General features: G+C 43.9%; 1 protein-coding gene across 1 annotated transcript in view; it reads right to left on the bottom strand.

Moving 5' to 3' along the window:
* The window catches only part of MAP2K1 (mitogen-activated protein kinase kinase 1), an 83048-nt gene that overhangs the window by 36650 nt on the left and 33463 nt on the right, over nt 1-12935 (bottom strand). The window contains exons 2-5 of the mRNA XM_007127844.4: nt 11265-11475; nt 9862-10008; nt 2051-2128; nt 1419-1470 (exon numbers count right to left, since the gene is read on the bottom strand). Of these exons, the coding sequence (XP_007127906.1) occupies nt 1419-1470; nt 2051-2128; nt 9862-10008; nt 11265-11475 (488 nt within the window). The remainder of the gene's footprint in view (nt 1-1418; nt 1471-2050; nt 2129-9861; nt 10009-11264; nt 11476-12935) is intronic.

The following is a 12935-nucleotide window of genomic DNA, read 5'->3' as shown; positions in this document are numbered from 1 at the left end:
GGAGCGGCTGGTCCCGTGAGCCATGGCCGCTGAGCCTGCGCGTCCGGAGCCTGTGCTCCGCAACGGGAGAGGCCACAACAGTGAGAGGCCCGCATACCGCAAAAAAAAAAAAAAAAAAAAAAAAAAAAGAATACTGATGGTGGTTGTGGTTGCATAACAATGTGAATGTACTTAATGCCACTGAACTGTATATTTTATTTTTTTTTAAATTCTACTTGAACTGTACATTTTGAAATGGTTAAAATGATAAATTTTATGTTATGTATATTTTACAAGTTTAAAAATTTAATTAAAAAAACAATACCTATTCTAAAATTTAGAATGTATTACCTAATATATAGTGGCTCATAGCTGGCCAGTCAATTTCACCAGTCCACTCCTCTCTTCCTCCACCATCCCTCCCTAGACCTGTCACTATTAGCACACTGTAGCTAAAGGGACATGGCCGAGAGCACTGTGTTTTTCCATTTGTCTTTCCTCTGGCTTCATCTTTTTTTAAAAAGTAAACTTTATCGAGGTATAACTTATATACTGTAAAATGCAACCACTTTAGCGGAAAGTTTGACTTTTGATAAACGCACATACCCATGTATCTACCACCACAATCTAGATATAACATTTCATCACCCCAGAAAGTTCCGTCATGCCTCATTGATGTTAATCTCTCCCTAAACCCTCAGGTAACCACTGATCTACTTTCTGTCCCTATAGATCTGTGTTGTTTTCTCTATAATTTTATACACATAGAAACAGTTTGTACTGTTTTGGGTCAGGCTTCTTTCATCCAGCAGAAGTGTTTTTGATATTCATCAAAACTACATGCGTCAATAGCCTGTTATTTTTACTGCTGAATAACACTCTCCTGTATGGATATATTGTAATTTGTTTATCTCTTTGCCTGTTGAAGAACATTTTAGTTATTTCTACTATGCATATAGCTGCTTTAAGCATGTGTATACGAGTCTGTATGGACATATGTTTTCATTTATCTTGAATAAATATCTAAGAGTGGTATGGTTATATGATAAGTGTATGTGTACCTTTATTAAAAGAACCCAGAGTTTCTTTTAGAGTCAAACTCATATCCAGTTAGTCATGGCTTTGGGCCTATGCACAGTCTAGTCCAGTGGGCAGCCAGGGACACTGGGGGTTGGGTAACTAAGTTCTAGCTGGGCATCTGGTCTGTGCATACTGGGTGACTATGTCTGTCACAGCCTCGGGTAACAGGTATACCACATACTAAAAAGAGGATGGTTCTTGCTGCTCCAGATATCAAACTAAATAGTCAAAGAGTGGTAGTAAAAATCAAAAATACTAGCAAATGGCTTTTATACCAAAACAAAACACAAAAGAGGCTGCAACAACTTGTAGACTTCAGCAAAAATCCAAAACATAACAACTAGCAAATAAATTCTTACCTCTGTGCATAATCTTGTGCTTCTCCCTCAGGTATGTCAGCCCTTTTATTACCTAGGGGAAAGGAAATGTAAAAAGATGGAAACTGAAACAGTGGTGTTTAGAAAATATTCAACCTTTCTATTTTAAAATGATCTAGGAAATATTTCATCTAACATCACAAATTTGCCTTCTTCCCTTATTTTTCTTCTCTTTTTTGATTCTTTCACCTGTCTTATCAAGAAACCATCTTTTTACATGGTATATAGAGTATGATTTTTAAGCAAAATTGATTATTGCCAAGTTTAGACAACTGTAAAAAAAACCACTTTGCTTGAATTCATTTATTTACAAATCTGCAATCTAAAAAAGAGGCTTTCTGATGCCACAAATGGGAATTCTTTTGGATACCCTGTCCTATTTTTCAAGACAGATTTTAATATACAGAAATCTACTTTGCTAGTTTTAGCGAGAAAGAGCAGGGAGTGGAGGGGTAGATATTGTATCTAGAATCTAGATAGAGAAAATTCTGGTGAAAAGCCTAACTTTTCTTACAAACCTTCCCTTTGTTGACTTCCTACCTTCCTCCTTGTCCCTTTCCTACCAACTCAACTTATCAGTGAGGGAACCTGGAGGAAAAACTCAATATACTCACAGCAATGCTAACTTTTCCTAAAATTTGTTCAGGAATTCTTCCAGCTTTCTTCAGGACTTGATCCAAGGAACCCCCATCCTAAGAACAAGAATACCAGCCCATTTAGTGACAATGTTTCTAACTATTCTTTCAAGTGTTAAACTTCAGCAGGAAAGTAAATCTCACACATGACAAATCTTCCTAGAAGGGCACCCTTCGGTTTGTTCCAGATATCAAGTAAGACATGAATGCAAAACATTGTGGGAGCTGCCAAACAACTAATAACTCAATTCCTATGAATAATCATTAATTACTAATTTAGTGGTCAAAAATTCCTAATTCAGTAGTCAAATTACTAATTCTACTGAACTGACAGAATAGAGTAGCAGTTAGAAGTGCAGGCTCTAGTGGCAAACTGTCTAAATTTGCATCCCAACTCTTACTATCTAGTGGACATTGAACAAGTTACTCCACTTGTAAAATGTGGACGATAATAATTATAAGACTATTATGATATTCACAGGGCTATTATAAGTATTAAACAAGCTCATATATATAAAGCCCTTAGAACAATGTCTAGCCCATAGTAAGGGTTCAATAAATGTTTGCCATTTTGTCACCATTGTGCAAGTCACAACTTGCATTTGGCATTATCCTAACAAATTAAATTTAATAAAATCCAAAGAAAAATGTCACAGAAAGCAATCATTCATTCCACAAATCCTACAAAATGCCATGCACTGTGTTAGGTTCTATGGGGAATAAAGATACAAAAAAGACCTAGCTCTTGCCCTCAATAAATTTACAAACTAGTAGGAGAAATATATGACTCAATAAAATATAACAAAACAGAATAAATGTATAGTAAAAGTGCTACACACACACACAGAAGAAGGGAGAATTCTGCCTTCACTTAGAAGATAGCATTTGAGCTGAAATCTTACTCAAAGAATGAGCATGGGCTTCCCTGGTGGCGCAGTGGTTGCGCGTCCGCCGGCCGATGCAGGGGAACCGGGTTCGCGCCCCGGTATGGGAGGATCCCACATGCCGCGGAGCGGCTGGGCCCGTGAGCCATGGCCGCTGAGCCTGCGCGTCCGGAGCCTGTGCTCCGCAACGGGAGAGGCCACAACAGAGGAAGGCCCGCATACCACAAAAAAAAAAAAAAAAAAAGAATGAGCATGATTTCCATACCTGGAAAAGGAAAGGGGCAAAGGGGACAACAGAACAGGGCGGAAGCACGCTCCTAACCACTGGAGCGCCAGGGAATTCCCAAGAACAGGGTATCTCAACAAGATCAAAAGCAGAGAAGCATTAAATTGCTTAGTACTCCTGGGATGACATGCGGTTCATTCACTGTAGGTGTATGAAGAAATGCAGGGATGGATCAGGCTGGAAATGGCCAACTGTGGCCAGATCATGGAGCCCCACCAAGGAACTAAGACCTGACTTTACGGAGGCAGAAGGAAAGGTACCCAAACCATAGCAGCTGAGAGAAAGAGACAGGACAATTAGCAAGCAGCTGATCAGGCGGAGATGACATGAGCAGGACCCAGGGCAGAGGCGGTGGAAAGGGAGTACGCAAGAGGGGATACACATGTGGAGTGAAGCTGGCTTCTGTAGGGCTTGCATACAGGGGCCTTCCCATCCGTGGAGGCTACAATTTAACCTGAGATCTTGAAAAAATGCTCACTCAAGGAACCCTCACGTGTTGAGACAGAAATATGTTCCTGCCTCTATGGCTTCGGGTGTAGCCCATTATCAGACACAATATAAAATTACCCTAGAAGTAGAGATAATTCCTACAAACTCAGATAGATCTTCTAAAGTATACTGTCTACAATGGGCAGCTACCATCGTCAACTATCATCTCTTAATCACCTCTGTGTAAGGCAGAAGGATACATGAGGAACTAGGAATGGGAAAAACTATAAGTACAGGAAAAAATACCTTCTGCCTGGGGAGACAGAACATATTCATAAAGAGGCAAGGCACCTTAAATCCTCCTCTGAACAAGGCAGGGAACAAACAGTTGAATGAAGAGAACACACACTGCTACAGGTGCTCAGAGGAGGAAGCGATTCCTGGACAAAGCGGCCAAGGGAAGGGCTCACAACAAGAGTGACACACGGAAGCTGAGCCTTGGAGGTGGGCGAGATCTGGGTAGGAGAAGCAGAGAGGTGTTCCCACTGACATCCTGCCTCCCAAACCACCCAGCCTTTAAGATGCAGCCATGCAATGTAAGGTCACAGAACAATGCATAACATAATAAAGACAAGAAGGACAGGGAATAATCCCATTTTTATAAAAATTTAAAAGGGTGCATATACTCACACAAAACCAGAATATCAAAAATATTACCAAAATGTTCCAGTCTAGATAGTAAGATTATCAGGGGTCTTTGCTGTGCGATAGTTTCTTCTTTGTGCTTTTCTATGGTTTATACATTTTCTACAATAAATAAATGTCTTACCTTTTAAAATTACTGACCTCATTTATGAAAGTGGAGAATTAAATCTATAAATCAATTAACAGATACTTACTGAGCGCCCATTTTGTACAAAGGCATCATTAGGTAGCTACAACACTACCTAAAGGAGGTGAGAAAATAGGTAAGACTCGTTCAGGGATACAGAGCTCTCAGGAAATGTTACCTAAAACAATGCTAAAAATAGATTAGCAACTTAAAAATTCTATACTTATAAAAAGGAAAGTTTGGACCAATGACTTTCTATCACAGATCAACTCTGGATCATGGATGCTGATAGAAAAAGAAAACAGTACAGGTGTATACTCAAATGCACACTGACACCCCTGAATACGTTAAACTTCTCATCATAATAAACTCCCTAGCACAACTGCCTAATGGTGGGTCAGACAACCAAGGAGCACAGGGGAGGATTTCAAAATTCAACCTAAAATTCAAATGGGCCATAATCTCCACACGGATATGAGCATGGAATTATCAATCTAGAGTCAAAGAGAACTCCTCTGTAAACACGTATTTTCCAAGAGCCCTTGGAAGAGCCCTACCCAGGCGGTGAGCCAGGCTGTGGTTTGAGTCATCCTTTGAGCCTGGCTGCCTTCACAATGTCACAGGCCCCTGTTGGCCAAATCAGGACAGCGCCACAGCCCAGGTAACCACACCCAAGTCAGCAGGCTCCCAGAAATGCCACAGCGCCTCTCAATTTCCCTTACTGACAGGAACAGGGACTCCAGTGCAGAAAGTTTCCAGCCATTTCTGTTTTGCTTTCAGTTGAATGTGGTTTCAGACTCTTTGTTTGAACGACTTTGCCTAATTATCAGGGAGGACTATACACTTAAAACTAGGTAACAGAGCAATTCTGTCCAACTCGGATGCAAACGAGGCAGAAGAGCTAGGCTGCGGTTCTCAGGTTCCCCAGCCAGGACAGGGAGGCCCAGCTAACTGTCTTGGTTTACATTTTCCCTGGGGGTTGTGGTAAACATTTCTGTCAAAAAGGAGGAAACGCTGGCTCTCCTCCCTTTAACCTCCTCTGCGCTACAAGCAGTTACAGAGTGAACGATGGGATTAACAGGATTTAAGAAGCATGAACCACATCAGGATCAGCCAGTGTTGCCCGTGACTCACCTCACAACCTTTCAATTCTACTGCACTGTTGCCAAGGACCTGCCTTCGCTGACTAAAGCTGCTGAAACTGTGCTTATTTTTAGAAGCTAATTATTAACTAAGTCAGTGGTGCTTTTGTGAAGGTTTTCTACAGAAGAGACAAATGTTTTATGGAAAAAAAGAGCTCAAAAGCTTTTACTCCTGCATGAGAAACATCAACCCTGAGTCCCCAGTTCTCTGGTTGCTCAGTTACCACCTGAGTAGGAATCTACTTCCCCAAAGACAAGAACATTCCTGTTTTGATCAGGCAGCATCCATGTACCCCTTGGGTCTCAAAACTCAGACTGGGCAGTGCAAACACAGCTTATGTCTAGAAAAGGTCAGCCCCTAGCCAGGTGCATTAAGAAGATGGGGCTCCATGCACGTTGATGACAAATTTACTTTAAACTGCATCCAAAAAACAATCTGAGCAGTGCGTAAGTAGACAGTACGTGGTAAAGCAAATACGGCAAAACGTTAACGGTAGAATCTAGGTGGTGGCTTTAGAGTGTACGTTACACAATTCCTTCAACTTTCTGTACTTTTGCAATTTTTCATAGTAAAATGTTGGGGGGAAATGCCAATGACAAGGAACATCATGCAAAGACTGTGACACGGAGAGGACCAAAGAATCTTAGAAGCTGGGATATGGCTAATGAACAGAGCTCTATATGACAACACCTTTGAAATGTGGAAGCTGAGACAAAGCAGAAATCCCTAAAGAGAAGGGGCAGCCAGTGGTCAGAGAATTTTCCTGTCACAAGCAGCCAGTGCAGGAGTTCTCCTGCAGGAGGGCTTGCTCAGGAAACAAGGAAGGTGTGAGAGGGCCCAGCCTAGAGCAGAAAGCTACTCTGGAGCATGGCTACTTGAACTTCAGGCCACAACTGCTTCCTTACAGGGTCCCATCCCTGGCAACTCTGAGCCTCTCCACTAGTGTTAACAGACAGTTCCAGCTGCCCTCTGAGCCTATGTATACCCAGGAACAGAAGGCCCTAACTCTCTCTTGGGCCCTAACTCTCTCTTGAGCCCTAACTCTCTCTTGAGCTCTGACCATGCGCTCTCCCATCCTGCTTCCCCTATCCAGTCACTCAACACATATCACCTAATAGGTGCCCTACACTCTGCTTGGCCCTCAGAAAGGTTTTGACCCTCCCAGTCTCTGACAGCCAGTTTTCCACACTCAGGCCTCCCAGGGTAATTCCAGAGATATCTTCTGCCTCAGGGACTTACGTGAGAGATCTCAATATCCCCAGAGAGCCAAATCCATGGGGGAAAACAACTGACCTGCAGGTACTAGAAATGCGCCAAGAGAATGGGAAACCAACCCTTGTGACATCCTGTGTCATCTCCTCCTCCAGGAGGGAAAGGCTGGACAAGGGCAAGGAGCACGAGGTTGTGATCAATGTCTATGATTACAGAGTGAAGAAAGGATTCCAGAATGAGGAAGCCTCAACACAGGTCAATTTAAGATAGACAGAAAGACTGAACTCCACATGGCAAGAGGCCACATAAGGCCAATTAAAGAGGTTCCAGCAGGATCTGAATAAATGAATAAGGCACTGACTATCAACGTTTAGGGCCTGATCTTAACCTCTGAAACAAGCACCCTGGAGTTCAACCATGCTCAAACCTACAGATAGCCTCCTGGTTCCTCTATTAAAGGGAGAGGAACAGAACTTGGAGGTTACTTAAGAAAGAATTTCTGATGGTTCAGAAGACAGCAGGCATGAGGTGACGCATACCTGGTGCTCAGAAGCTCTCACGTCCACACCAATACTCCTCACTTGAGAAGGCCCTACGAACACAGCCATGCGGCCTGTGAACAGCTCTGGGGGCAGAGACACGGCTCTCAATGGTTCCATCCCCTCAGCAGCTCATGTGGCACTTTGCCCAAATAGGCACTAAAATAAGTGTTTGTGAAGCTGAACCCATGTTGATTAACTAATGTAATCAAGTGACTGGCTACAAGCGCCAAAAACCATAGAAACACAGAATGTTAGCATGGGGAGGGGTCCCTAGAGAACATCCGGTCCAAACATTTCTCTGCGGAAATGAGAAAATCTTGAGAGAGTATATGACTTACATTATGTAATGGAGAGACTATGAAATTTAAAGAAAGTGGACCTGGTTAGAGACACTGGTTAGAGCTCAGCTCTGACACTTACTGGTTATATAACTTAGACTAATTACTAAACCTCTCAGGGCCTTGCTCTCTCCATCTACCAGCTTGGGGTGGGGGTGGGGGTCAATCCATGTCATACGACAGGGCTGATGTGATTAAGAAGTCACATAACATGAAAAGGACCCAACAAGTGGTAGAAGATGGAAAAGCTAGTTACTATTATGTCCAGCCATGCCACCACCCATCTTCCGTTATTTTGGCAAGACCCAAGAGGAAAAAAGGCTACTCTGGCCTCTCTTGTTTTATCACTGGTTGACCACCATCACTTCCACTCTCTTGCCCTTCTAGTTTTCAAGGACCTCCAGTGCCATTTACACATCTTCATCCAACTCCTGGGCTAAAGCTGGAAAACCAACCATCATCAGCACAAAGAGCACAAGAAACCCAAAGGATAAGGAGCAGCCCCCACCCCCTGCCCTACCCCACCCCACCAAAGGGAGGTTAAAACCCAAGTGGAGAATAATTAGCACCCCAGGCCTGGGCTAGGACCAAGCCAGAAACATTCACATGCTTCCCACAGAGACTGCTTCACTCTCCTTGAAGCAAGAAGGAACGAGAGCTTTCTCAGTGACCTTCAGACGCACAGAAGACATTTGCAGAATCTACATTCCATATGGCGCCACAAAAGTCAGCACATGACTGCAACACTGTGTATGGCACTTCTTGATCATTGAAACAAAGAGATGTTCAAAATAATGGGGGCACCAGCAAGGGACAAACCTCTCAGGAGGGTTCTCCTGGAGTTCATTAAGACCAGGCCCTGGGGCTCTCATTCCAGAGGTGAGGGCAGGTCTAGAGAGTCAGGAAGGAAGTGGAGAAGTTGCTGAGGGACACTAGGCTGGACTGAAAGCAGAGCAACCACGAAGCATGTAGACTCAATCATGTCAGCCCTTGTCTCTGAACTGTCAGCCCCAGTGAGAATAAAGCAAAAGCTAAAGTTTGCAGAAGGCATGCTCTGAGTCACAGAGTGTGCTGGAAGACTTACAAATCTTATTTTAATCAATCCTCACTACAACAAGGCAGGTATAATAATGGCCATTTTATAGATGAGGAAACTGAGAATCAGAAAGATAAAGAAACTTGCCCAAGGTCATGACAAGAAGGTGACAATCTGCAAACAAATAATTACTGAGCACCTGCTGTGGCTTTAGAGACACAATGGCAAACAAGACAAGGTGTCCACTTGGATTTTTGTGGAGAAGGGAGATATGAATAAACATCTCAGATTCCAAAGTCCCCTGTGCCATGCTGCCTACTGGGGACAGAAAAGCATTAGCAACCATGAAGCCAGCCTCTCTCTTTGAAATTCTGGCCATCAAGGATGGAAACAGAGCCCCAGTCACTATCCGGTAGATTCAACAAAGTACACTGGGGTCAGACAGCCTTGGTTTAAATTCTACCAATTCCACTTACCAGCTGTATGATCTTGGGTAAGTTATTCCATTTCTCTGAGCCTCAGTTTCCTCATTTGTAAAATGCAGATAATGTACCCAACTTAATAAGGTGTTATAAAAATGTAATAAAATATTAATTTGTTTAAGGTAGTGTTTGATATGATATACACCCAATAAATACTAGCTTATCAGTAATAGTTTTGCTAACCCTGCTCTTAAAGCCAGTTATAAACTCTCTGAAAACAGGGACTGTTTCACTTATCTTCATAACCCCAGAACATGTACCTAGCGTACAGCATGGCATGTAATAAACGGATTTAAACTATATTAACCAGATTTTACCCACATCAAAATCTTGGGGTCAAGAAAACTGGGAGATGTGCTCTTGGTACAACCACCAGGGACACCTGACTGCTGCCACCTCTCTTTGAAGAGACAGGGACCTAGGAAGGAGGCCTGTCTTCTTCTTGGCTATTCCAACTTCTACAGCCAGGCTTCCCACATGCCCAAGACAGTGATCTGGATCCAGGGAGGAACAAGGAAGCAGCCGGTCACATCCCAGACCAAAGATTAGACCAGAGCCACCCACTTCCCAGGCCGCTGCTTCAGAGGCTGACAGGTTGCCACATACCATGTGCTCCATGCAGATACTGATCTCGCCATCACTGTAGAATGCACCGTAGAAGCCCACAATGTAAGGGGAGTTGCACTCATGGAGAACCTGCAGCTCCCGTATGATCTGGTTCCGGATTGCAGGTTTGATCTCCAGGTGAATTAGCTGGGAAAAGAAAGGCAGAAGGAAGAGAAGCTTTAAAAATATATGGATGGATGATGGATGGGTGGATGGATGGATAGAAGCTTTCTTAAATGCTTAAACTCTTAAAGGTAGGAAGAGAAGAAACAGGCAAGTTTTAACAAACAAGTTTCTGCCCAACCAGAGCACTGAGTGCCAACATACCAAGGCAGGTGTTGGCACTGGAGGAGTGGCCAGCTGTGCCTCTACTCCTGGGAGCCAAGACTGAGGAAGAGGGGGCTCACCCCTCCCAAGAACAAAAGGACCTGTGAAACTGGGAGATATGGGGAAAGTGGCCTTAAAGACTAGGTTGATACTCAAGGACCAGAAAGGTATGAGGAACTGGGTCTGCCAATCTAAGCTGCCCTAGAGATTTACCCTTGACTTTAGGGGTCTCATGTGGTTGAGATTTAGCCAAGGCCTTAGGGGCCACTTTATGTTCCCCGCCCCCCCACCCCCAATGTTGTCCCTTGTTTCAGCTGTCCCTTGTTTCAGGTGACAGATACATGAAATGGTTACCGGATAAGGCTGAGCTTCTAAAAAGAGCCATGGACAATGAGTGTCAGAAGACATGGAAGCAGTGGTTACCGGCGCGGTGGGAGCATTTAGTGAAGGCTAGACAGGAGGTGGGCCTTGAAGATGGGCAGTGTTTGAAAAGACGGAAGGAGTAGCACGAGCAAAAATATGTGGACAGAAATGAACATGGTGTGCTGTGAAACACGGAAGAGTCCAACCTCGCTGTCCAGAAAGAGGAGGACCCAGGGTCACCAGGAAGGGAAGTCCAGCTCAAAGACCGCATGCCATGTTGGGGAGCCAAGATGTCATACTGCAGGGAGATGAAGGGGAACCACTGGCAGGGGTGAAACTCGGAGAAACAACATGAAATCAGTGTTTTTTGTGTGTCCCTGGGGCTGGGTAAATGAAAGCACCTTCTGCTCTTGATAAATGGCAAACGAGCATCTCAGATTTCTTTCCAGAGCACACAGAAAACTAACAAATGGTCACTTGCTGTTATTTTCCAGTCTGGGCAGCAGGATAAATACCCTAACACATCATGAGTGTGTTTATCTATAATCTAATAGATAACATGAGTTCAAAATTCAAGCAGCACAAAAGGGTACTGAATGAAAAGTCAGTTTTCCTTCCACCCTTGTCTCCAGGCCCCCAGGTCTTCTAAAAGGTAATCCAATTACCGATTCAGTCCTTTTTTTTTTTTTTTTTTTTTTTTAAAGTGGCCTCACCTTTCTGGCCATAACCAGACCGGACGGCTTGTGGGAGACCTTGAACACCACACCTCCATTGCCAGCACCCAGCTCACTGATCTTCTCAAAGTCGTCATCCTTCAGTTCTCCCACCTTCTGCTTCTGGGTAAGGAAGGCTTCAAGGCGCTTCCGCTGCTGTTCATCGAGCTCCAGCTCCTCCAGCTTCTTTTGCAAGGCCTCCAGGTTGGTCCTGTCCCAAAGTAGGAAGCACGGGTCAACACTGTCATCAGAGAAGTCCACCCAAAGGAGCACCCTTGCTGTGGAGAGCTCCAGCTCTGGGGGCCAGAGAGAGAACTGATCGAGGCAGCTCGGGGGAAGGTCCCATCTGCTGTGGCTCTATCCCCTGCACTCCGCTACCCCACACAACTCACCACAGACACACTTCCCCTCTCAAGGCCTGCTCTCCTCATTTGTAAAATAGGGGAATTAGTTCTCTCTCAGTAATGCTGAGCCTACGAGACGAACTGCAGAACCTACTAAAATCCAGAGTGAGCCACCTTAATTTGTTTTAAAACCCCAGTATCAAAAGACCCACTAGTATCAAGTGAGAGAGTGGCAGGGACATATATGCACTACCAAATGTAAATTAGATAGCTAGTGGGAAGCTGCCGCATAGCACAGGGAGATCACCTCTGTGCTTTGTGACCATGAGAGGGGTGGGATAGGGAGGGTGGGAGGGAGGGAGACGCAAGAGGGAAGATATATGGGAACATATGTATATGTGGGATAGGGAGGGTGGGAGGGAGGGAGACGCAAGAGGGAAGGGATATGGGAACATATGTATATGTATAACTGATTCACTTTGTTGTAAAGGAGAAACTAACACACTATTGTAAAACAGTTATACTCCAATAAAGATGTTAAAAAAAAAAAAAAAAAAACAAAAGACCCACTAGTGTTGGTTTTAACAACACCATGTACAAAATAAAATCTATTTCCTAAAACCACTAAATTGAAACCGAAGCACATTATCAAAACAGGCTCGAAACTGAATCACAATAGAAACCCTCCCTTCCAATGTGATCAGATCAGGAACAAGGTCAATCAAAATAGAGCAAAAAGGATACACCTAAATTTTTATTTTTGCAAAACATATGAAAGTTCATTCATTCACCCACCTGCTAACACAAGGCGAGGCCCTCTCTTTAAGAGCCCCACATCATCTTTCTTACATGAACCAGAAGAGAATACAATGTCTATAATTTCCAAATACTGATTCTTTAGCATAAAAATGTAAACAGAGTAATCTCAGAATAAAACTTTAAGAGTTTGATGACTTCCCCCAATTTTAATGCTCACCTAATTTAACAGTAATTTTTTTTTAAATTACCATTTCTTATTTATTTATTTATTTATGGCTGCGTTGGATCTTTGTTGTTGTGCGTGGGCCTTCTCTAGTTGCAGCGAGAGGGGGCCACCCTTCATTGCAGTGCACAGGCTTCTCATTGTGGTGGCTTCTCTCGTTGCGGAGCACGGGCTCTAGGCGCACAGGCTTCAGTAGTTGTGGCACACGGGCTCAGTAGTTGTGGCTCAGGGGCTCTAGAGCACAGGCTCAGTAGTTGTGGCGCACGGGCTTAGGTGCTCCCCGGCACGTGGGATCTTCCTGGACCAGGGATCGAGCCCATGTCTCCTGCATTGGCAGGCGGATTC

The sequence above is a fragment of the Physeter macrocephalus genome, chromosome 11, assembly GCF_002837175.3.
Source record: "Physeter macrocephalus isolate SW-GA chromosome 11, ASM283717v5, whole genome shotgun sequence".
NCBI classification, from domain to species: Eukaryota; Metazoa; Chordata; class Mammalia; order Artiodactyla; family Physeteridae; genus Physeter; species Physeter macrocephalus.
Note: the sequence above shows the minus strand (reverse complement) of the source record. Positions and strands in the feature narration are given on the sequence as shown.